Source organism: Bacillus rossius, chromosome 11, assembly GCF_032445375.1.
Source record: "Bacillus rossius redtenbacheri isolate Brsri chromosome 11, Brsri_v3, whole genome shotgun sequence".
Lineage (NCBI taxonomy): Eukaryota > Metazoa > Arthropoda > Insecta > Phasmatodea > Bacillidae > Bacillus > Bacillus rossius.
In genome coordinates this window covers 45,594,189-45,616,644 of record NC_086338.1, presented here as the reverse complement: position 1 = coordinate 45,616,644, position 22,456 = coordinate 45,594,189, and the positions used below count along the sequence as shown (strand labels likewise).

The window sequence follows — 22,456 nt, the reverse complement described above, 5'->3', positions numbered from 1 at the left end:
GAATTTAGAGGCAGGGGTATGCAACAACACTTTATCAGTACAAGAAATGCACGAGAGATATTGTGTTAATATTTATAAAAAAAAGCCCTTAAAAATAGTAGCGACAAGAAAATTGATAAAGATATTAACATGGCGTGTGCAACAGTGCTCTCCGTATATTTAGAAATATATTTTTAATACCTACTTCAAGTTCTGAGTTTGCTGATTATGCGATAAAGTAGCACAATAATTAAAGGACTGATACTACTTAGCGGAATTGTATTTGATTTTAAATATCAATAGATTTCCTAGAAATTACTTAAAGTTACTTGGCTTTAGTTCTTACATACTAACATCCAAAACATGTATTACAAAAAAATTAATGGTCCCTACTTTTTTTTTGTGGAATTAGTTATTTTAAATCATTTTAAGGTTTCAGCTTAGTGATTATAATAATTCAAATTTTATCAACAACTCTACACGTAACAATTTGTTACGAACTTATGTATTTTCCAAAAATTTAATTCGCAACAATAGTTTGGATTAAAATAACCGAACGCGTTAAAACATGACTAAGAAAAGCATTTTACAAGATGGTTATTGTTCGCGCTTTAGGTGAAGGAAAGACGGTTTTGGGTGCACCTCATAACTTGTTTTGTAACAACCTCAAATTTCCCTCATTAGGAAGGTAGTTACCTAATTAGCGTGTTGCTGCGTGGTGTATAACTACAAAGAATAGGTTGCGTGTAAATCACGTAAGTTATTTTTTAATGTATTGTATGGAAAACGCCTAGCTAACTAAAACCTTTTCCTTGAATTTTTCTTGTATCGCAAACCCAATCTTATTGTCCGTTAGCTAGTAAGGCGCTTGTAGATTACCATCCAGGTTACCTTAATTCAATTTCCATCTACGTTTATTTTCTATTTAACGAATAATTCAATGATTTCAGGAAATATGTTATATTTCTTATTAATAAAACTTGGAAGATAAATAAGTTAAAAATTCCTAGAGATATTTCTTATTGTTTACTTATCAATACACTGTAATTGCTTGGTCTTAAGGAAACATGGAATTAAATAAGAGGTTTTTGGCTCAACGTTTAAAGATTGAGGTTTTTTTATTGGCTGAGTCCCTTGTGGAAAAATTCCTTCCTGGATTTATAACTGACTTGTTGTGCTGTGCCTTCTCCTACATACTGCGGAAGGAACTGGTAAACCATTGCAGAATCATGCTGCCTTGTGAGCCCCTAGATACACCATTGTCATCTCCCAACCAGATTTTAGGAAAGGATACTGATGAAACATTAGCCCTCAGAGGTGAAGTCTTTCCTTCCCCCTCCCCCCCCCCCCCCATTTTTTTCTGATTTTCACATAGGTACCAATATGGCGGATTTTTTTCAAATATTTGTATTAGCTGTTCTAGCCTGCTTTTATTAACGATTGTAGTTGAACATTTCGGAAAAAAAAATTAAATCAAAATATTCTCGTTAATATGTTTATATATATTAAAAATCCAAAACGAATTGTCATAATACAAATCCTATATATACTTACGCTCATCACTGACTTAATGATCGCTTAGCGCCGTAGGTTATATAATTATTATTGCTCTTTGGTAACCTCTTTCTTCTAACATTGATCTCGAGTCCGTGGCGCTAAGATAATATTTTGACTACATATTGGTCCGTATAGGTGGATAATCCTTGATATTGGTGTTGGGTAAGCCATTTTACTGCACATCATCGGTGAGCATAGAAAAGAGAGAACAAACAAAGAAAAACAAAGAAAAATGGACCGAGAGAACGAGAAAAAAAACACAAATGATGATGTCGGTGAGTTTAGTAGCTTAAATGCATGATTCTGTGTGTTAGTTGATTTGTATAATTAATTCTGTGTGTGAATGATTATGTTTGTTTGACCATTATCTTCCCATAAACATGACCATTGTCTTTACATTTTTATGCCAATTATCTTCCCTTATGTCGTTCTGTGTTTGTATGATTAATTTCATAAGGTAGATGAATGGTCTTTCCTTTTTTTGTTGGTATCACCTTTATGTGCAGTGAAATATTAAATATAGATTTTATTGTTAAATATATCTTCACACGACAAACTGTAAGTGGCTTCGTCACGAACAAGAGTTGCAAGTCAAGTGAAAGTGTATGTTGAATCAATCACAGAGGGAAGATTATTGAATCACCAGAGACAATTGATACGCTTGCAATATATTAAAATAAGTTTAATTCTTAATAAATATTTCGTGTACAGTAAAATGTTTATTATATTAATTATTTTCCAACGGGTGACTTATGCGCCTTATAGCTAAATAAAATTATGTAAGGAATTAAATATTAAATTCATATTTAATGAAATGGTTTTTTGAAGTTATACTTCTTTGCCGCGTTATGGAAAAACGATTAGAGTGAATTTTTATGATGCGCACGCAGCATGTAAAAAAAATTACAGGATGAAAACAGGCTACATACAAAGTTACAAAAGTGAGGTTATGTTATACTTCTCTAGGCAAGTTATGAAAAAAATAGATAGTGAATTTAAACTATGAAAAAAAGGTTGCATTCAAATAAAATATATACAAATGTGATATTAAATTATATACCTAGTTTAGTGAATGATAGAGAAAACTAGTCCATATAGTTAAAAACATTTATTTATTGTGAATTTTAGTAATAGAAATTGTGTTTACAATTTTATGTTATGTTTTATGTTAGGTTATGTTCCCGCATTTATAATTTATTGCACTGTAAAGTATTACAGTAGTATTTAATAAAAAAATTAAAATTGATAAATTATAATATACGTTCGGCATATTGATTGATTTTCACTATCAATTAAAAATCCATCCCGATTATTTTACAAAATTAAGTAATTTCATTCACGTGTTTATATTAAGATTGAATACTGATATTTATTTTTTACAGTATATTTCAAAATAGTTTAGTGTCTTAAATTTAAAAAAAAAAGTGTAACTTCTAACGTGCGTGCATAAGTACACGCGCCATTTTTTTCATGGTAAACTTGAAACTGAAGTTTGTCGTTTAAATGTTGAGTAATGTGTATAGTGTAACATCCGTATAGGTTTAATTGGATTTAAAAAAATAACGGCAAGAATCTGCAATATCCCGAAAATACTTAGAAAATACACACTATTTCAAAATAATGGTATGTATTTTTGTAGGTAGTTTCTAAACCTTTGCTTTATGTTTCTGTGTTTAATCATTTAAAAAGTAGTACAGTTAAAAATATTTTTTTAGGCCACATGCGAAGCGATCCTAAAATAGTATTTTTTATTTCCAAGAATATTTCCATTGTGCTGTATAAAATTGTCTGCAAGTTTACTCGGAGCCCATTAAAATTTTTTTTTGACGTGCCGTCTAATAAAGCGATGAACGCCGGCTGCACGCACGAAAAAGTGCCCTGTTACGCACATTGTCCCGTTACGCTGTGTCCCGTTACGCTCATTGTACGCTTGCGCCGCATCTATCTCGCTTCCACTCGATTGGAACAACCATCGATTTGACTTTTTCGAGGCACATTAAACTTGAAACACTCCCATTCGTTTCCTACTTTTCCTATCATCGTCCTATCTTTAACAGAATAAATAACACAGATTGGAAAAAGTTAAATAGCAAACATGGATAAAAGTTATAGTTAAAATAATCTCTTCGTTAAAGTAATAAACATGTTTGAATTAATGAGTGCAAATAAAAGTAAATTTATCAATTAAATTGTAGGTTTTGTTTCACTCCTTCTTTGTATCCATACAAAATAGTGATAATTCATTAAAAATGATTCAATTTTATTCATAAAAGTATGCAATCATTTTATAAATGTTTTGCTATGAAGTTGTCACGTTAAACCATCGTCCGTAAACCGACTTTACAGACAACCAATTTTTTTTTTAGTTGAGTTTTGTGAGAAACTATATTTAACTTTATTTGAATTTTATTTATAAACCATATAAATCATAAACTCTGCCCGCGGGCGACATGGCCAGCTCACCTTGGTCATGTGAACCTTCTTCGCGCGTCTCAGGTAGTAGCCCAGCACGATCCCGATCAGATACACGGTGATGCGGTGGGACGGAAGCACGTACGACATGTTGGCGGTGTCGAACAACTTCGACACCCTGCGAAACAACACAGTTCAAGCATGTGGAACACGTTTCGTGCTTCTGTACCTCGGAGGCATAGGACACCATGTGTCTACTTCTGGGCTTTTTTAAATCCACAAACTTGACCATCGTTTGACGTTCTTTCTAGGGGAAGCCTTCTTTTCACAGACGAGAGAGTCAAACGCCCGATCGTGAATCTTCGGTTTTTTTTTGTTCATTGTAAATAAACATGGCGGTGTTGATAAAAGGATACTAATGTTCAATTATGTTAGGTTAGCAACGTTATAAATACTTTAAAACATTGTGGACGGTTGATTTGGTTAGGATAGCTACATTAAAGATACGGGAAAAAAAAACATGAACCTCGGGGAACTTCGGGTTTTGGCTCTCTCGTCTGTGAAAAGATGGCTTCCCTCTTTCTAGTGGCATACAACACTAAGATCTACGATAAGTCAAAAATTCACATATTTTGGGGTATTACCCATCCTTTACTTTTGGAACTGAAACATCTTTGCATCACATAATAACCAAAAATTTTGTATTAAACAAACTACTTAGCACTACAATTCCTAGACAATTTCTAGTGACTGTGAAAACACTTTGTATTAATGAGAGTCATGTATCAACGGGGTTTTTATTGATATTTATTAATGACTAGAATTAATGAGTGAGTGAGTGTTAGAATAACGTCTAATGTAATTACTAGTAACTTACATAGAAGACTATTTGAGTACTCGTGATAAACGTTTGAGTTTTAGGCTCTAAATCTATTGACTGCATGACTAGGATTTTCAAACACTTACCCTAGCCAATTTTCCTCAGTTTTGCCTGATTTTGCTGTTTCAATAATCAGTTTTTCTACGTTTCATTGATTTAAGTTCTATAATACAGAAAAATATGTTTCAATAATCTCTAACTTTTTAAAAAAAATTTTTAAACACATAGGTACCAGAACATATGAAAAAGGTAAGCTACACAACACAAAATAATTTATTTAGGATGTATGTCCCGTCCCAGGTCATTATTTTATATTTACGTTGCACACGGTTTAAACATACCGACTTTTTGAGTGACTGAACATTCACACAATGAAAAAAATGTATATATATTACACCCATTTTGCATAATTAGCTGGCAAAGTTTCATTTTAAACATTTTTGTTGCAGTATGGATAAAGTGAATGAACTAGAATTTAAAACTGGTACAGATTTAAATTTACCTGACATTTGAAAGTCATCAGAATTTTTTGATGTTAAGGCAAAATAAAATCAATATTTTATTGTCTGAGAAATTTAAATAAAAAGGTATTTATTCAATTCGATTCACAAATATGTTAATAATCCAACTTTGCCAGCTAATTATGCTAAACGTATGCACTATATATATATATATATATATATATATATATATATATATTCATTTTGTTAAAGCTTGGGCACTCAGTCTGAAAGTTTAACCGTGCTAGGAGTAAAATTAAATTATGACATGGGATTGTACATGGAACCTCAGGCTGCTTGGCTGAGCTAGTGGGGTGGTTTCCAACGTGACACTCGATGGTTTTGAGCTAGGGCAGGTGGTTTCCAAAGTGACACTCGATGGTTTTTAGCTAGGACAGGTGGTTTTCAACGTGACACTCGATGGTTTTGAGATAGGGCAGGTGTTTTCCGAAAGTGACACTCGATGGTTTTTAGCTAGGGCAGTTGGTTTTCAAAGTGACACTCGATGGTTTTGAGCTAGGGCAGGTGGTTTCCAAAGTGACACTCGATGGTTTTGAGCTAGGGCAGGTGGTTTCCAAAGTGATACTCGATGGTTTTGAGCTAGGGCAGGTGGTTTCCAAGTGACTTTGAGCTAGGGCAGGTGGTTTTCAAAGTGACACTCGATGGTTTTGAGCTAGGGCAGGTGGTTTTCAAAGTGACACTCGATGGTTTTGAGCTAGGGAAGGTGGTTTGCAAAGTGACACTCGATGGTTTTGAGCTAGGGCAGGTGGTTTCCAAAGTGATACTCGATGGTTTTGAGCTAGGGCAGGTGGTTTCCAAGTGACTTTGAGCTAGGGCAGGTGGTTTTCAAAGTGACACTCGATGGTTTTGAGCTAGGGCAGGTGGTTTCCAAAGTGATACTCGATGGTTTTGAGCTAGGGCAGGTGGTTTCCAAGTGACTTTGAGCTAGGGCAGGTGGTTTTCAAAGTGACACTCGATGGTTTTGAGCTAGGGCAGGTGGTTTCCAAAGTGATACTCGATGGTTTTGAGCTAGGGCAGGTGGTTTCCAAGTGACTTTGAGCTAGGGCAGGTGGTTTTCAAAGTGACACTCGATGGTTTTGAGCTAGGGCAGGTGGTTTGCAAAGTGACACTCGATGGTTTCGAGCTAGGGCAGGGACAGCAGGGGCGGGCGCACTCACGGCACGCCGAAGTAGACGACGGTGCTGAGGCCGTGGCGCATGGACACGGCGTAGCGCAGCGCGGCGGACCAGGCGCCCACCAGCGCGGCCGCGGACAGCCCCAGCCACCGGCTCCTCCACAGCAGGTACACGAAGCCCGGCGACAGCGCGAACAGCTGCATGTCGATGCCGAGCTGGTGCGTGTGCGTCAGGCACTGCCGGACAACAGGCGCTTCCCAGCTGTCATCCATGCTCACCCTTTCCTTTCTCATTTAATCAACATCTTCAATATGAAGTTACTTGGCTTCAGGGTTGTAGCCGTGTCCTTGGCGGGTTAGCATTTAACAGTTCACATTTCACAAATGGTACATTTACATATGATATTTTTTTTTAAGAATAGGTCTGATATCAGGGACCTTTATTAAACAGTAGTGGCTACATCTGTTTTTTTTCCCTAACCTAACTTAAACAAAATGTATTTGCGAGGGGTCCTAGTTAAGTAGGTCACCTAGGTGCGTCTGGCCGAAGTCTAGCCGCCTACTCATGCGTGCTTTTTTTTCCGGGGATTGGCCAGCCACGGCAGTAATTGACGCCATGACTAACTCCCCTTTCTCAAGTCTAGATCAACCTATGTGCAGGTAAAAACCTGCCCTATTCCAGGGATTTATTTTATTTTTCCTAACCTAAATTAAAACTAAGTGTGTTGGGGAGTGTTCCGGGTTAGGGAGGGAGACTAAGTGCGTCTCAGGCCGAAGCCTATACGCTCTAAACATGCAGGGTATTAGCCATGCAGGAGAGGTAGCATGCATCGTGTGCTAGGAGGGGGATTGGCCAGTCATGGTAGCGATTGGCACCATGACTAACTCCCCTCACTGACTATACTAGACTAAAACTAGATAAGTTGAGCCCAGGTAAAACCTGCATAGACACAGTGAAAACCCTGGGCTCTGACATGCGGTATGCAAAATTTCATGCATTAATATCAAGCAGGAGGCTTACGGGAAAACAGAAGGATGGATCTGGAAGAAGAGTTGGACAGTTTAGAAAAGAGTTTACCATGCGGGGGGGGGGGGGGGACCTTGTACATTGCTGTCCGCATTGGTTTGGGTGGCACTGGTTGTTTCGGGGGCGACTTTAGTCGTTTCCCGCCGGGCTGCCAGCCAGCCCAGATTACAGGGAAAAACCCTAGGCACAGACATGTGGGGTGAAAATTGGCTTGCATCAAGTGTAGGAGAATACAGGAGACAGAAGACGGTCTGGATGAAGAGTTGGTCTGAGTGGAAAAAGATCTACTATCATGCGGGAGTTGGGACACATGGACTCGTGGTCCGATTTGTGATTTAATCCTGGGATGGATTTTCGAATGACCAGGGCCGCAAGCGCCCATTTGTGTTGATATAATTTTTTTGAAGTGAAAATTTTTTTAGCCGCGTTGAGCGATTTTTGGTAGGGGCAAAACCTACCTATGGGATCGCGTCACCCACATGCTAGTGACGTGTTGCGCCAGACTGGCGACGCGCAGCGGCCTTGTGTACATGGGTGAAATTTTGTTGAGTTCACGTCACCGACATGCTGCAGTAGCAGTACGTGAAGTTGAATTTGACCGCGTTCAGCGATTTTCTTTCGTTTATTTATTTACGCAGTGAATGTTGATTATTTGTGGATCTAAGTTGATAGTTTTTTTTTTCATTCTATTTGGCAGCTTGAATAAAACTTGTTTTAAATAACTCACAGCTGATATTTCCCTCACAAATTTTTGATTCCGATAACCCGGCCAAATCTCTCGTGGGCGCAGAACGTGAGCGTGGAACATTTCGTAATGTATAGAGACCGGAAAAATTCGCGGATTCATTCGGCGATAAGCTAGAATACAATACATATACCACTCAGATGATTTTGCTATTGGCTGACTGTTCATCTCGACAAATCTCAACCAATTATAAGCCCTCAACCAAAGAAGGATCGAATCACAGACAACCAGATGAGACGACTAAAAAATCAGCAGCCAATGAACTTGCGTTATTTGCCCGAGTGTACAGGGGAATGTGCAGTCTATCCTGAAGGCCATCGAAACAGCGAATTTTTCCGGTCCCTATCTATAGGTCATTGAACCCGCCAATTTTTCCGGTCCCTAGTAATGTATAGAGACCCGGAAAATTCGCGGGTTCAATGACCTCCAGCATAGACTCCAATATCCTCTACACACTCGGGCAAATGTCAACTGTTCAATGGCTGCTGACTAGTGAGTCGTCTCGACCGAGTGTCTGTGATTCGACAATTCGGTGAGTGAGGGTCTCTAATTGGCCCTCAGTCCTCCAGATTAACAGTGAACCAATGGCAGAAGCAGCACTAAGGTATAATTATTTGAATTTTAGCATAACACGAGTAATGTAATGTAAAGATATGTGTTACGTAACCGTACGAGGACAGGCGTGTCGATGCGTGCGTGGGAGTCGCGATGGTTGGTTTACCATGTTCTGGAAGCCGTAGTAGTTGTGGATGTAGAGGAAGTTCCTCCACATGGTCTGCTGGCAGATGTCCGAGTGGTGCTTCACCACGAGGTTCCACTGGGGGCCCGAGCCCAGGTGCACCATCACGTAGGTGCAGAACAGGATGATGGCGAGCAGGTTCGGCGTGATCCTGGAACGAAGCGAACAATCAGCTGAACCCCGACACACTATGTGTCTGACGGGGGAGCTGAATTGTTGCCCCTTGGATGGGCAGCCCTTCAGGATTTTTCTGGCAATGGTTTGTTTTTACAGCGACTGGAAGGGCATCCCATCAGGATTTTTCTGACAGTGGTGTTTTTGAAAGGTTGTCTAAATTGTTGCCCCTTGGAAGGGCAGCCCATCAGGATTTTTCTGGCAATGGTTTGTTTGTACAGCGACTGGAAGGGCAGCCCATCCAATTTCTGAAAACATGTTTCTTTAAGTGTTTAAATATTCCTGAAAACTTGCCCCTTGGAAGGGCATCCCATCAGGATTTTTCTGACAGTGGTGTTTTTGAAAGGTTGTCTGAATTGTTGCCCCTTGGATGGGCAGCCCATCAGGATTTTTCTGACAGTGGTTAGTTTAGGTTAGGTTAGGTTAGATTAGGTTAGGTTAGGTTAGGTCACTTTACAAACTGACGTGCAACATCTTAAATATCGGTACACGTCGTTTGGCAGGATTAATTTCCCTGAACGGAACAAAAAAAAATTGGTTGTCTGTAAAGTCGGTTTACGGACGATAGTTTAACGTGGCAACGTCATAACAAAACATTGATAAAATGATTGCATACTTTTATGAATAAAATTAAATCATTTTTATTGAATTATCACTATTTTGTATGGATACAAAGGAGTGAAATGAAATCTGCAATATAATTGATACATTTACTTTTATTTGCACTCATTAATTCAAATATGTTTATTACTTTAACGAACATATTATTTTAACTATAACTTTTATACATGTTTGCTATTTAACTTCTTCCAATCTGTGTTATTCTGTTAAGGATAGGACGATGATAGGAAAAGTAGGAAACGAATGGGAGTGTTTCAAGTTTAATGTGCCTCGAAAAAGTCAAATCGATTGTTGTTCCAATCGAGTGGAAGAGAGATAGATGCGGCGCAAGCGTACAATGAGCGCAACGGGACAATGAGTCATGCTTTTTCGTGCGTGCAGCCGGCGTTCATCGATTTATTAGACGTTGTCACGTCAAAAATCAGCTCCAAAGCCAGTGTTTAGTGTCTTATCAAGTCATTTTCGCTTTAATCGGACCCGTTTGTGTATGTATGTATGTATGTATGTATGTATGTATGTATGTATGTATGTATGTATATATATATAGTTTAACTTTTTCGGTCTGCATACGTAATGATTAGATAGAGGACGTGGCCGGCTCGGCAGCGAATTCTGGCGGCGGGTGCGAAAAGTACGTTTGATTCCTGTCCAGAATTGTAGTTGAAAACACAGTTTGCGTACATTCGTCACGTTCGGCATTGTTTATGTTTTTTTAAGAATTCTTTAATAAATTTTAGAGTCTGAAATTTCGTATTATAAATGAATTTGCGACGCGAGAACACGTTAATTTTTATTCGTCACCGAGGTTGGATGTCACCACAACTCTTTCGGGAACTTGGAAAAAATCTCTCGCACTGTTTTTTTTTTAAATATGGGTATATAAACATGATGTTTTTATGCAGCAATTAGCTGGCTAAGCAACACACTTTCGTTACATTTTAACTAAACGAAGATCAGCAAGGCAACAAGGACTCACGAAAGGAAGAGAATGGCTCGTCCTTTAACGAAAGGTTGCGACGGCGATTATGTAAGGACTCTCGCGACTGTTCGTAAGACCAACCATAAATGGCTGACATAATTAAATATGCACCTTTCGAGGATTCTTTGTGGGGAAAAAAGGCGTTTAGAAACCGCAAAGTTTTATCCAGAGACAAATTTTCTGTACTTTTACAAAAAGTTCTTTGTAAACCAGTCGCCAAGAAATAGTTTGTAACACTACAAGAAAGATATTGTAATTTTTGACCAACAAATGGGCATGGTTAATTTTTACATATAGGTATGAAATACGTTTTGCCAAATAATACCGAGCGTTTCTAACGAAAATTGGCGCATATTTTTAAAGTTAATCATGTTTCATTCAGGCATAAATTGTTAAACCATGTAAAAGATAATCGAATATTCAGTAACTAGACTTTATTTTGTTTTGTTTTGTTTTATGTTTATTAATGTACGCAGTTATTAAGCCAAGTAAGTACAACTACTAAGTGATTAAGTTTATACTCCTCCAAGTGCACTAACCTCTCTTCCCCCTTCATTATACTTCTACTTCACGCATTCCTCACTCTGGTCGATACAGCAGATCCGTGTTTCGGATTCAACAGTTGGCCCCCATGAGCATCAGCCTTGATTGGCAACGTCCGTACCGGCATTGCCTCTGGCAGGGAACAATGTGGGGAAATTTCAATTTGCAATTTTCCCTTCGGAGATCGTAGGTAGAAAGTGCCAGAGTGTAACCTCCCTTTAATTACAAAATAAAATTTAGAAAGTAAAACCACAGCGAAACTGTGAATCAACGTGAAAACCACGGCAAGGTCTGTGGCACGCCACTCCGTTGCGCCAAAACGTTGTTGCAAAAATAATAATTAGCATATAAATAAGGTAAGGAAACGATATGCTTTTGCTTGAAGTAGCTAGTTAGTTATCAACAGACCAGGTTACCAAGTTGAAAAGAAAAGGGTTTTTCTATTGCAAGAACATGCTCAGAGGCTCAAATCTATGAAGAGTGCTGGGTAAATATGGGGGTACTAAGTCCACTTATCTATACTAATATTATAAAGCTGAAGAGTTTGTTTGTTTGAACGCGCTAATCTCAGGAACCACTGGTCCGATTTTGAAAAATCCTTTCAGTGTTGGATAGTACATTTATCGAGGAAGGCTATAGGCTATATTATATTATCAATAACATTAGGGATCCTTACTAAAAGTCCAATTTAGAATCAAATGCGTTGGAGGGGGTTAGATACAACATGCAGTACACGTATGAAGTGTGTGTTGACAATGCCGCAGGCGCTAAAAGTTTATTTCCTATTGCCTATTAACATTGTTGCCACGCACTAGATGCCTTATCATTGTTAATTTTCCCATACAAGTAAAAAAACACCCGTGTGATATTAACAACGAAGCAATCAGTACCCTCATAAGAGTTCAATTAGTATTAAATACTTTTTATCACTTTAAATCGCAAACCTAAACTATTGTTTTTTTTTCTCTCTGTGTGTTTAATTTGTTTTTTTACTGCCCTTTTTTTTCAAGTATATATATTTTACATACTTGAAACTTCACAGTAATGTTTCTTATGTTACGCAGGATGACATTTTCTGAAAATTAGATCCCATGGGTGGTTAAAACCAGGCAACAGTGGGTACTTTGTCTGCATGAGAACAGGTTTTTGCATTGTTCATGCCTTCTGCGTCTCCATGGCAACGGGCATCACGCGGCAGTGGCGTACCCACAAGGAGGGGCATGTATAATGAGCAGCGCAAGAGTGATCTGCCTGTAGACTGCCGTAGCGAAGTACGGGTACATCAGTTGTACGTTGCGTGCACGAGTCGGTAAACCATCGGTGCTATTCATTTTCTCTCCGGTAAATTATAAAGCATTGTAATAAATTTTCACTAGATTTTTTTTATTTACCATTACTGTAAATGGGAGATGTGGCTTATTTTTTTCCATTAGTATAGCCGTGCGAAGCCGGGTCGGGCAGCTAGTACTTAAATTTTAATACACAAGAATAATCTTCGTATAGGTATAAGCAAAACATTCAAAGCTTTGTAAAACTATTTCAAACCACAACTATTTCTCGTGTGTGTTTACATTGTTGATAGCGAAGAACACACCTCGGAAGTAAAAAAAAAACGGCGTTGTTTGTACGAAAACCTTTTTCTTTAAATTTCGATACTGAAAATTTTGTAAATATACTATTTAAAATAAATAAAATAGCTTGTGTTTCATTATTTTTAGAAAATTCATCTCCTAAGGGATGGTTTCCGAGGGAGGAGTTGGTGTTACATTTCAAAATTCCCGTTTTTGATAGAAAATCCCCACGACAACGTTAAAATTTAGCGGGGGCGTCAAAAACGAAAATTTCCCGGGTTTTTTTTCTCCAAGTAAATGTCCTACAGACTTGAAACTCGGCAGTGATGTTTCTTGCATTACTATAGCCATCAACTGAGGACGAGGTTTTTCTGAAAATCAGCTCTCAAGGGTGGTTTAGCGGGTACTTCAGCGAATGTTAAATAAATTTGTATTTATGAATCTTTTTTTTCCATATTAGGATGTAATTTTCAATAATCCCTCTCCAAAAAAATAGCGAGTTTTATGCATGATATTTGTGTGAATGAAAAAAAATTTGGCTGTACCAAAAAAATAAAGAAAGCTTAATAATAAAATATTCAATACAACGAACCTGTTCTAGGTTATTGTAGGAGGGGGGGCTTGTTTCAAAATTCCACCGCAGATGGCGACTAGTGGAGAGAGGGCGGAGGGGGGGGGAGGGCATTTGTCCTTGGCCCGACTGGCCCGCTAGCAGACTCTTCCCTCCCCTACCTTTACCCCTACCTCCCCCCCCCCATCTTTTCACTTATTAAACCACAGGACCAGTGGCGCAACCTCTATGGAGTCAGACTTTCTCCGAGCATCAGGTCCGCGCGCGTCAAAACCTGTCTGGACCGCGCCTACACCGTCAGAAAAAAGTTTTCATCTTAATTTTTTTTTCTCTCCAGAGAATACAGGTTACAAGTTATCCAGGATTCTACGTAAATTAGCTTATATCTTAGCAGTAATCGAGCAAAACTAACTTTGAGCATGAATGTAAGGAAGATTCACCTGTGGAATGTATTTACGAAACATTTGAAAGCCTGGGCGAAAAAAAAAAAAAAAAAACATAAAAGTGTTCACCCTATTTGAAATGGGACGCACATCCTCGGAAGTCGTAATCCGTAAGCAGTTTTTTTTTTTTTTTTTTTTTTTTTTTTACGAATATGTTGTCTGGAGCTACCAAGTACCTGCTCTTCATTACTTGGGAGTTATGCATTCTCCGTTTTTCTACGTCGGTTAAATTTACCCGTGATTTTCTAACAGTGTACGGTCTCACGGAGGTCGCACCTGTTTCTGCCACCTCATTCCCAATCTCACTCTCCCCCACCCCTCCCCCCAAATTCTTCAACTCTACCATTATACCACCCTCTTTCGTTCAAGGGCTCATCTCTGCCCGTCAGGGTTGACGCGTCATGCTGGAGTTCACAATAGCACTGCAAGGATAAAACAATTTTCCAACCAATCACGTTCAAGGTCGAAGTGAGGAAGTGTTGCCTGTAAAGAAACTCACTGACCAGCTTAAAATAACGAACGTATGACACAAGTCATGGCCATGGATGTGAAAAAATTTATAGAGTAAGTAGCCTTCTCTTTGAAGTAAGTGTCACGCCGTACCAACTTAAAAAAATTTCACATTAAAAAAAGTGCTTGAAGGTCATCAGACAGCCAAAAAAAAAAAAAAAAACCTATTAAAGTTGGAAACTTTTCTGGGTTAGGACTACTATACTAGCCGCTTTTCTGAGAACGAGTGAATTAGGTTATTGGGTAAGGTGGTGGGGTTATCCCATACCTCTCCCCTCAGACCCACAAAAAAAAATTGGTTATCTGTAAAGTCGGTTTACGGACAATAGTTTAACGTAACAACGTCATAACAAAACATTGATGAAATGATTGCATACTTTTATGAATAAAATTTAATCATTTTTATTGAATTATCACTATTTTGTATGGATACAAAAATGGAGTGAAATGAAATCTACAATTTAATTGATAAATTTACTTTTATTTGCACTCATTAATTCAAATATGTTTATTACTTTAACGAAGAGATTATTTTAACTATAACTTTTATACATGTTTGCTATTTAACTTCTTCCAATCTGTGTTATTCTGTTAAGGATAGGACGATGATAGGAAAAGTAGGAAACGAATGGGAGTGTTTCAAGTTTAATGTGCCTCGAAAAAGTCAAATCGATGGTTGTTCCAATCGAGTGGAAGAGAGATAGATGCGGCGCAAGCGTACACTGAGTGTAACGGGACACATAGTAACGGGACAATTTGCGTAACGGGACACTTTTTCGTGCGTGCAGCCGGCGTTCATCGATTTATTAGACGTTGTCACATCAAAAGATACACGATGGAGGATTACAAATTTTAGCAAACATAACGTCGATAAGTCTTCAAATAGTCTTACAGCTGCCCCAATTCCTTCTTCATTAGTTATTCCCTCATCCCCTCTCCTTCTCCACCCTCGAAAACCCCCACATATGAGCGTTGCCCTTTTCGTTACTCTTTGTAACTTAAAATCTATCGGCTGTAAATAAATTCAATTTCAAAATAAAAAAACATTGGTGCATAGCCACAAGGAACTTTAGAAGTGAAATTTCACAGATAAGATGGACAGGAAAGTCTAGGGAACTCTAGTATTTGAAACACACGTGATCACGCATTGAAGATACATCTTATTTGCTACTGTCCATCTAAGTCTTAAAAATGGAATACATTTTAGCTGTCATTAAACAATAATATTATTAATTGATTGGTTAATGACAGCTAAAATATCATACATAAACCTACTGGAAATGTCCACACAAATTGTCAAAGTTCTAATGCTAATACTGGATGCAACCTCAGTGTTGAGATTTTAAGTTAACGAATTAAGACTTTAAAATAAAATTGGTTGTCTGTAAAGTCGGTTTACGGACGATAGTTTAACGTGACAACGTCATAACGAAACATTGATGAAATGATTGCATACTTTTATGAATAAAATTGAATCATTTTATTGAATTATCACTATTTTGTATGAATACAAAGAAGGAGTGAAATGAAATATACAATTTAATTGATAACTTTACTTTTATTTGAACTCATTAATTCAAATATGTTTATTGCTTTAACGAAGAGATTATTTTAACTATAACTTTTATACATGTTTGCTATTTAACTTCTTCCAATCTGTGTTATTATGTTAAGGATAGGACGATGATAGGAAAAGTAGGAAACGAATGGGAGTGTTTCAAGTTTAATGTGCCTCGAAAAAGACAAATGGATGGTTGTTCCAATCGAGTGGAAGAGAGATAGATGCGCGGCGCAAGCGTACAATGAGCGTAACGGGACACAATGTAACGGTACAATGTGCGTAACGGGACACTTTTTCGTGCGTGCAGCCGGCGTTCATTTATTTATTAGACGTTGTCACGTCAAAATAGTATGATAAAGCATGTAAACGTTGAAGAATTATTGGAAAATATAAGAAACCATGTGCTGCTGTCGCCATCTGTTACCGGCTGTAGTGATGTTTCAATTCAAAACCATCGAACAATATCCGTTACTTACGTTACACGCGGTGACTCCGTTACGTTCTCACTTCGGTCACCCCATGAACCTGTTACAACATTGAAGTAGCATGGCTTCTGGGTTGTGGCCGTGTCCTTGGCGGATCATTCATCGGCGTTTCGGTCGAAATTTAGTCGCTATCATCAGGGAGCAGTTACCTACTAATAATTCACCGACGTTTCAGTCGACATTGCAGTCGCCATCATCGCAATGTCGACCGAAACGTCGATGAGTTATCCGCCAAGGACACGGCTACAACCCAGAAGCCAAGGTACTTCAGACAATGGCCGTGAAAACCTGCGCACACTGATATTACACTGTTGACAATTACAGTAAATTTACGATTTTCTTTAAGAAGAAATTAACTCAGATTAACTTAGGAATTCGTAATTTTCAAACAACTGAATCTTCTAAAGAAACAACGCCATAATTTGACTTCCGAGTTGTAATGTTTCGTTATAAACAAAGTGGACACAAAAAAAAGAGTGCTCTTTATGCATAGTTAAACCGGTATTTGAATTTTTCGTTAGTATACCACGATCATTCTTTTACTTTTTTAATTCGTGTCCAAAGTAAGTGAACTTAATGTCCGTGTAGGTATTCAACGAAGATCCCGGGGTGAATTTTTTAACCAGCGTTCCCAGTGAATTCAACAGCTCCATTACTTGTATTTGATGTGTCCGAGCAGGACGAAACTATATTAGAAATTTTACGATTGACTTGTAGATCGGAAATTACCACAGAAGTATAATGTTCCGCCAAACACACGACGGCTTAAATGCCTGAATACTCCACGATAAGAGTCCATAAATTGCGATACGTTTTGCAGGTCCAGGTGAAAAATTCTGTCGTAATTATTAGCGGAGAGCTTGAGAGATTGATTTTAGTTTCAGTCGTGCGTCGCTGGCGTCAGGATGTAGGCTACTGCAACCTACTACGAGGTTTTCAGAGCCAACCCCGGCAGTGTTAGTGATACAGTGGCGTAGCTAAGGTGACTGGCCCCTGGCCAGACTTGAAAATGGCGCCCACCTCTTGGATTAAACCAGTGGGGGGGGGGAGGGGGGGGAGAGCGTTCAGTAACCGCGAAGGGAAGCCTACAACTCACGTAGTTTCGGTTCCCTGCAAGAATTTCCGAAGATTTCCGAAGTTTTGCGTTTTGGTATTAACACCACTTAAGCCGCTAAATCAGAAGTTTCAAGCATGTTGTGACTGACCTAACCTAACCTAACCCTTCGATTTTTTTTTAATTTCAATTTTCGAGAGAAATCCGAAGTTTGCACGAACGTGTTAGGGAACCGAAACTACGTGAGTTGTAGGCTACTGAACCGCGAAACCGTCACTGCAGCGAGCCCCCCCCCCCCCCCCCCATCACACGCTACGGTGCCCCTGGCGGAGGCCATTCCTGCCACCCGCCTGCTACGCCACTGTTAGTGAATTCTAGGTGAAATGCGAGGTGAATGCCTTACGTTGCCGATACGCACCTGATGTACCTGGACCAGTACTTCTCCCACACGCTCAGGCGCCCGCGCTCGTCCAGCTCCTTCACGAAGCTGTAGGACGTCAGCAGCCCGCTGAACATGATGAACGAGTCCGTGTAGATGATGGAGATCCGGCCGATGATGGACCACGGCATGCCCAGCGTCTGTGGAACCCACGCGGACGTGTGTCTTTTCTCTCCCCCCTTTCAACGGGCACGGCCTTCGCGCCTTTGGACAAGGGGAGATGCTCAAATGTGTACACGTGAATTTGATATCATCTTTGAAAGATTTGTGCAATGGGAGTGCATGACCCGATGTAAGTTTTTGGACATACGCCATTGCTAAGAACTTTTTCTGTAGAAGAAAACTAAAAAATAAAAATAAATAAATAAAAATACCCAAAAGACAAAAAACACAAATTAAGCAAAAATTGATGTTGTCAACAGGATATAAACACCACAAAATATTCCGTAACAGGAATATGGTCAACGAACGAAGAAAAGCAAAGAAAAATGTACTTAGAGAACGAAAAAAAAAAAAAAACCACAAATGATGAGGACACAAAAATATTGAACCCAAAAACATTCAGCACAATGGTTGAAAGAGAAAAAAAAACACGACAAAACGAAAAGACGAAACAAACACAATAGTTTTCCAAAACAGAATAGAACGATAAAAAAAAAAACCACAAATGATGACAGCACAAAAATATTTTTGTGCTGTCATCATTTGTGGGGGTTAGAGTATTTCAGCTGGTGGCGCATACAAACCTTTTCCGTACTCTGTAAAAAAAAGAAAAAACCTTTGGAAACCCAATTGCCATAACATAAAGGGTTTGTACCCACACAACCAAACCCCCCCCCCCCCCCCCCCCCCCCCGCACCGAGTCAGACCAGAGCATGACAACCGGGTGTGTCGAACAACCTTTCACCTTTCAGATCCTCAAATACCATTAAACATCTGGTATTGTAAATATGTGATAACTGAGGAAGGAAAAAAAATCAGGATTCCAAACGCTAATAATAACGATCGCAGGCTTTCAAGGCCATTTTGTCTGATGTATAGCTCGGCTTCTTTGGTTTGTAGCTGCTTCCTTTAGCCGTGAACTATTCGCCAAGGACGCGCAGCTACAACCCAGAAGCCAAGCTACTCCAAACACTAATAGTTTCTCTCTACAGAAGCTTAAAATGGAAAAAAAATGTTTGTACTTTTACAATGACAGTTCTGTCGGAAACTCAGTTGCCAAAGATTACACTTGTAAAGTGGCAAGGCAAAGGCTTTGTATCATAGGCAATTATACAAAGATTTGACGTGCAGTTTCTCAAGTCATCTTTTTTGGCAATTGGGTTTCCAAAGGTTTTGTTCTTTTTTTACAGAGTACTAAAAGGTTTGTATGCGCCACCAGCTGAAATACTCTAACCTCGGTAAAGATCCAATTCATGTGTACACATATTGTAAATACACTTAAAATACGAAACTCGGTCACTAATTTTAACGTACTGAATTATTCTTTAAAATAATGACAAGTGAGATAAATATAAACAAATTTTGTTTTCAAATACATTTCTGAACGCGAATAACACGCTATAATTCGTTGCCGGAGCAGCTACGTGGACTTTTGATTCATTTGATTAGCAAACCAAAAATTTTAACTATATAAAGAAATGGCTACAATAAAAGTTTTAAAAAAATTGAAAAAAAAAATACTAAACCACGGCTGTAGGCCTGATTTTCGACAAGGAATGTTATTAAAATACTGCCCGTCATCTATATATTAATTCATTACACAGTTAACACTATAGAGTTTCACTTTGTGTTTGTGAATTTTGGTTCGCGCCAGCCGCCACAGGTGGAAGCACCGTGGTTGTTACACATTTCCGTTCCTTGGTTTCCGTCGCATTCACTGAATTACCTTAATAAAATGCCGTATACCGAGAACTAAGATGTTATACTTCAAAAAATATGTTGAAGGAATCAACTATAGACCATACTTGTGGTACGAAACAATTGCAGCGCTTGCCTGTAGTTGTTTCTGTAAACCATAGAGATCAGAAACTTGGAATTCGAATCCTACTCTTTCCAAGTTTAAGTCCAGTGATCTGCCACAGTGTCAGCTCGCCCAGTTCAGAACATAGAACGCAGGGGCGCAACAACTAAATTTCCAAAGGAGAGGGGCAATATACCTCTTTATAAAGAATCGTCGATCCCCCCTATTGAAGCGGGGGGGGTCCGGGGGTCCTCCCCCGGGAAAATTTGTATTTCAAGGTGGAAAATTGTGCTATTTAAGCAGTTTTATTATCTAAAAATTGATTACACAGCACTTTCTTTGCCCCTGTTTGCCCCCACTTCAAAGTTTCAGAGGGGGGGGGGGCAAAATGCCCTTGCCCCCCCCTGTTGTTGCGCCACTGGTAGAACGTGACGGGGAAATCGAACCACGTGAAAGGATAGCCCAGCCTTGTTGCTGTTCTGGCGAAGGACGCGCATTATTCGTGTCGACAGACACGGAACTCAGGCGTGACCAAATGTCACGACGATGTCCTTGCCAGAATGTCACATGCTGTTACCGTCTCTTTTGTCTGGCTGTGTTGCGGTCCCTCTACCGCGTCCTTGGCGAGGTGCTTTTTTCCAACGAATGGAAAATGTCGCTTGAATGGAGAAAAACAGCAGAGGTAGCTAGCAGAACAATGCGGAAGGTATGGGCGGGCGGGCACCAAACGACAGCACCAATCATGCTAGACGAGTACCAGGGTATTAAAACAGCATGGCAGGTATGCAAGCTAGTCGTTTGTGTGGGATCAGGGTAGCATAGCAACATCGGCATGTAATTTATGGTACTTACTGACAGCAATATTCATGCTAAGAGATTAGAGGATAGAAGATTAAAATGCAATGTATAGAACTTAACAACAGCACTTGTCACGACGACGGGTACCAGGGAAGTAGAGTATCCTAGGTGGTATGTACACCAACCACAGTAGTCTTGCCAGGAGGTACAAGGTTTGCAGAGCAGCTACGAGGATAGCAGAGAGGTTTAGAAGGTATGTATGTATGTACACTCAACAACAACATTATTCATGCCAGGTGGGTATCAGAGAAGCAAAGCATTACGGGCGGTATGGACACTCAATAACAACACTAGTCACGCCGGGCAGTTATCAGGGTAGCTCAGCAGTATGGACGGAAATGCACTACAGTACTAGCATAAAAGCGTGAGAGGTATGTCCATTTAACAACAGCATGTCAGGTGGGTATCAGTATAAAGAAATATAAGTATGTACAATCAACGTAGGCACCAGTCTAACCGGGCGGGTATCAGGGTAGCAGAGCAGTGCGAGGGGTATGGACATTCGACAGCACTAGTGATGTCGGACAGGTATAGGGTAGCAGAGCAAAATAAGGAGGTATGTACAATAAACGTAGCCACCAGTCATACCGGGTGAGTATCAGGGTAGCAGAGCAGTGCGAGGGGTATGGACACTCAACAGCGTTAGTGATGTTGGGCAGGTATCAAGGCAGTAGTGCAGTGCGAGAGGTATGTATGGACACTCAACAGCACTAGTGATGCTAAGCGGGTATCAGGGTAGCAGAACAGTCAACATAGGCACCAGTCATGGCGGGCGGGTATCAGGGTAGCAGAGCAGTGCGAGGGGTATGGACACTCAACAGCGTTAGTGATGCCGGGAAGGTATCAGGGCAGTAAGTAGAGCAGTTCGAGAGGTATTGAAATTCAACAGCACTAGTGATGGCGAGCAGGTATCAGGGCAACAGAGCAGTGCGAGAGGTATGGGGGGGGGGGGGCACCCGACGATACTATTCATGCCAGGCGGGGGGTATCAGGGTAGCGGGGGGTATCAGGGTAGCAGAGCGTGGCGGGAGTTGCGGGCTCGCTCACCGACTGCATGGCGGTGCGGTTGACGAACGGGTTGAACTGGAAGGCGGCGCCCTTGTGGAACAGCACGAGCGCCAAGGCGTTGATGGCCCGCAGGCCGTGCACGCTGCGCAGGTCGTCGGCCGGCGTCTGCGTGCTGGTCAGCTGGCGCCAGTTCCTCCGCAGCGAGAACGCCTTCAGCGCCTGCAGCGACCTGCCTGCAGCATCACAGAGTCCGTCCACCACTGGAGACACGTGCAGGTTCATCGTTGTTACTCGGTAGCAGACTACACTGCAAAACTGTTATAAATTATAACAACTACCATTGGGACATGGATAGAGACAACTTTATGGGTAATATTTTGTGATGTGTCAAAATAGCTATCGGTATACGGAATCTAGTAGGATGAATTTCATGAGTAACTTTATGGGTAATATTTTGTGATATGTCAAAATAGCTATCGGTATACGGAATCTAGTAGGATGAATTTCATGAGTAACTTTATGGGTAATATTTTGTGATATGTCAAAATAGCTATCGGTATACTGAATCTGGTAGGATGAATTTCTTGAGTAACTTTATGGGTAATATTTTTGATGTGTCAAAATAGCTATCGGTATACGGAATCTGGTATGATGAATGTCTTGAGTAACTTTATGGGTAATATTTTGTGATATGTCAAAATA

At 39.7% G+C, this 22,456-nt stretch overlaps 1 protein-coding gene across 2 annotated transcripts in view; it reads right to left on the bottom strand.

The window, feature by feature from the left end:
* LOC134536902 (nose resistant to fluoxetine protein 6-like) overlaps window positions 1–22,456 on the bottom strand; it is an 89,578-nt gene that overhangs the window by 12,212 nt on the left and 54,910 nt on the right. For both annotated transcript variants that reach the window (XM_063376980.1, XM_063376979.1), the window contains exons 6-10: window positions 21,794–21,987; window positions 17,905–18,065; window positions 8,957–9,125; window positions 6,507–6,700; window positions 4,000–4,126 (exon numbers count right to left, since the gene is read on the bottom strand). In XM_063376980.1, coding sequence (XP_063233050.1) covers window positions 4,000–4,126; window positions 6,507–6,700; window positions 8,957–9,125; window positions 17,905–18,065; window positions 21,794–21,987 — 845 coding nt within the window. The remainder of the gene's footprint in view (window positions 1–3,999; window positions 4,127–6,506; window positions 6,701–8,956; window positions 9,126–17,904; window positions 18,066–21,793; window positions 21,988–22,456) is intronic.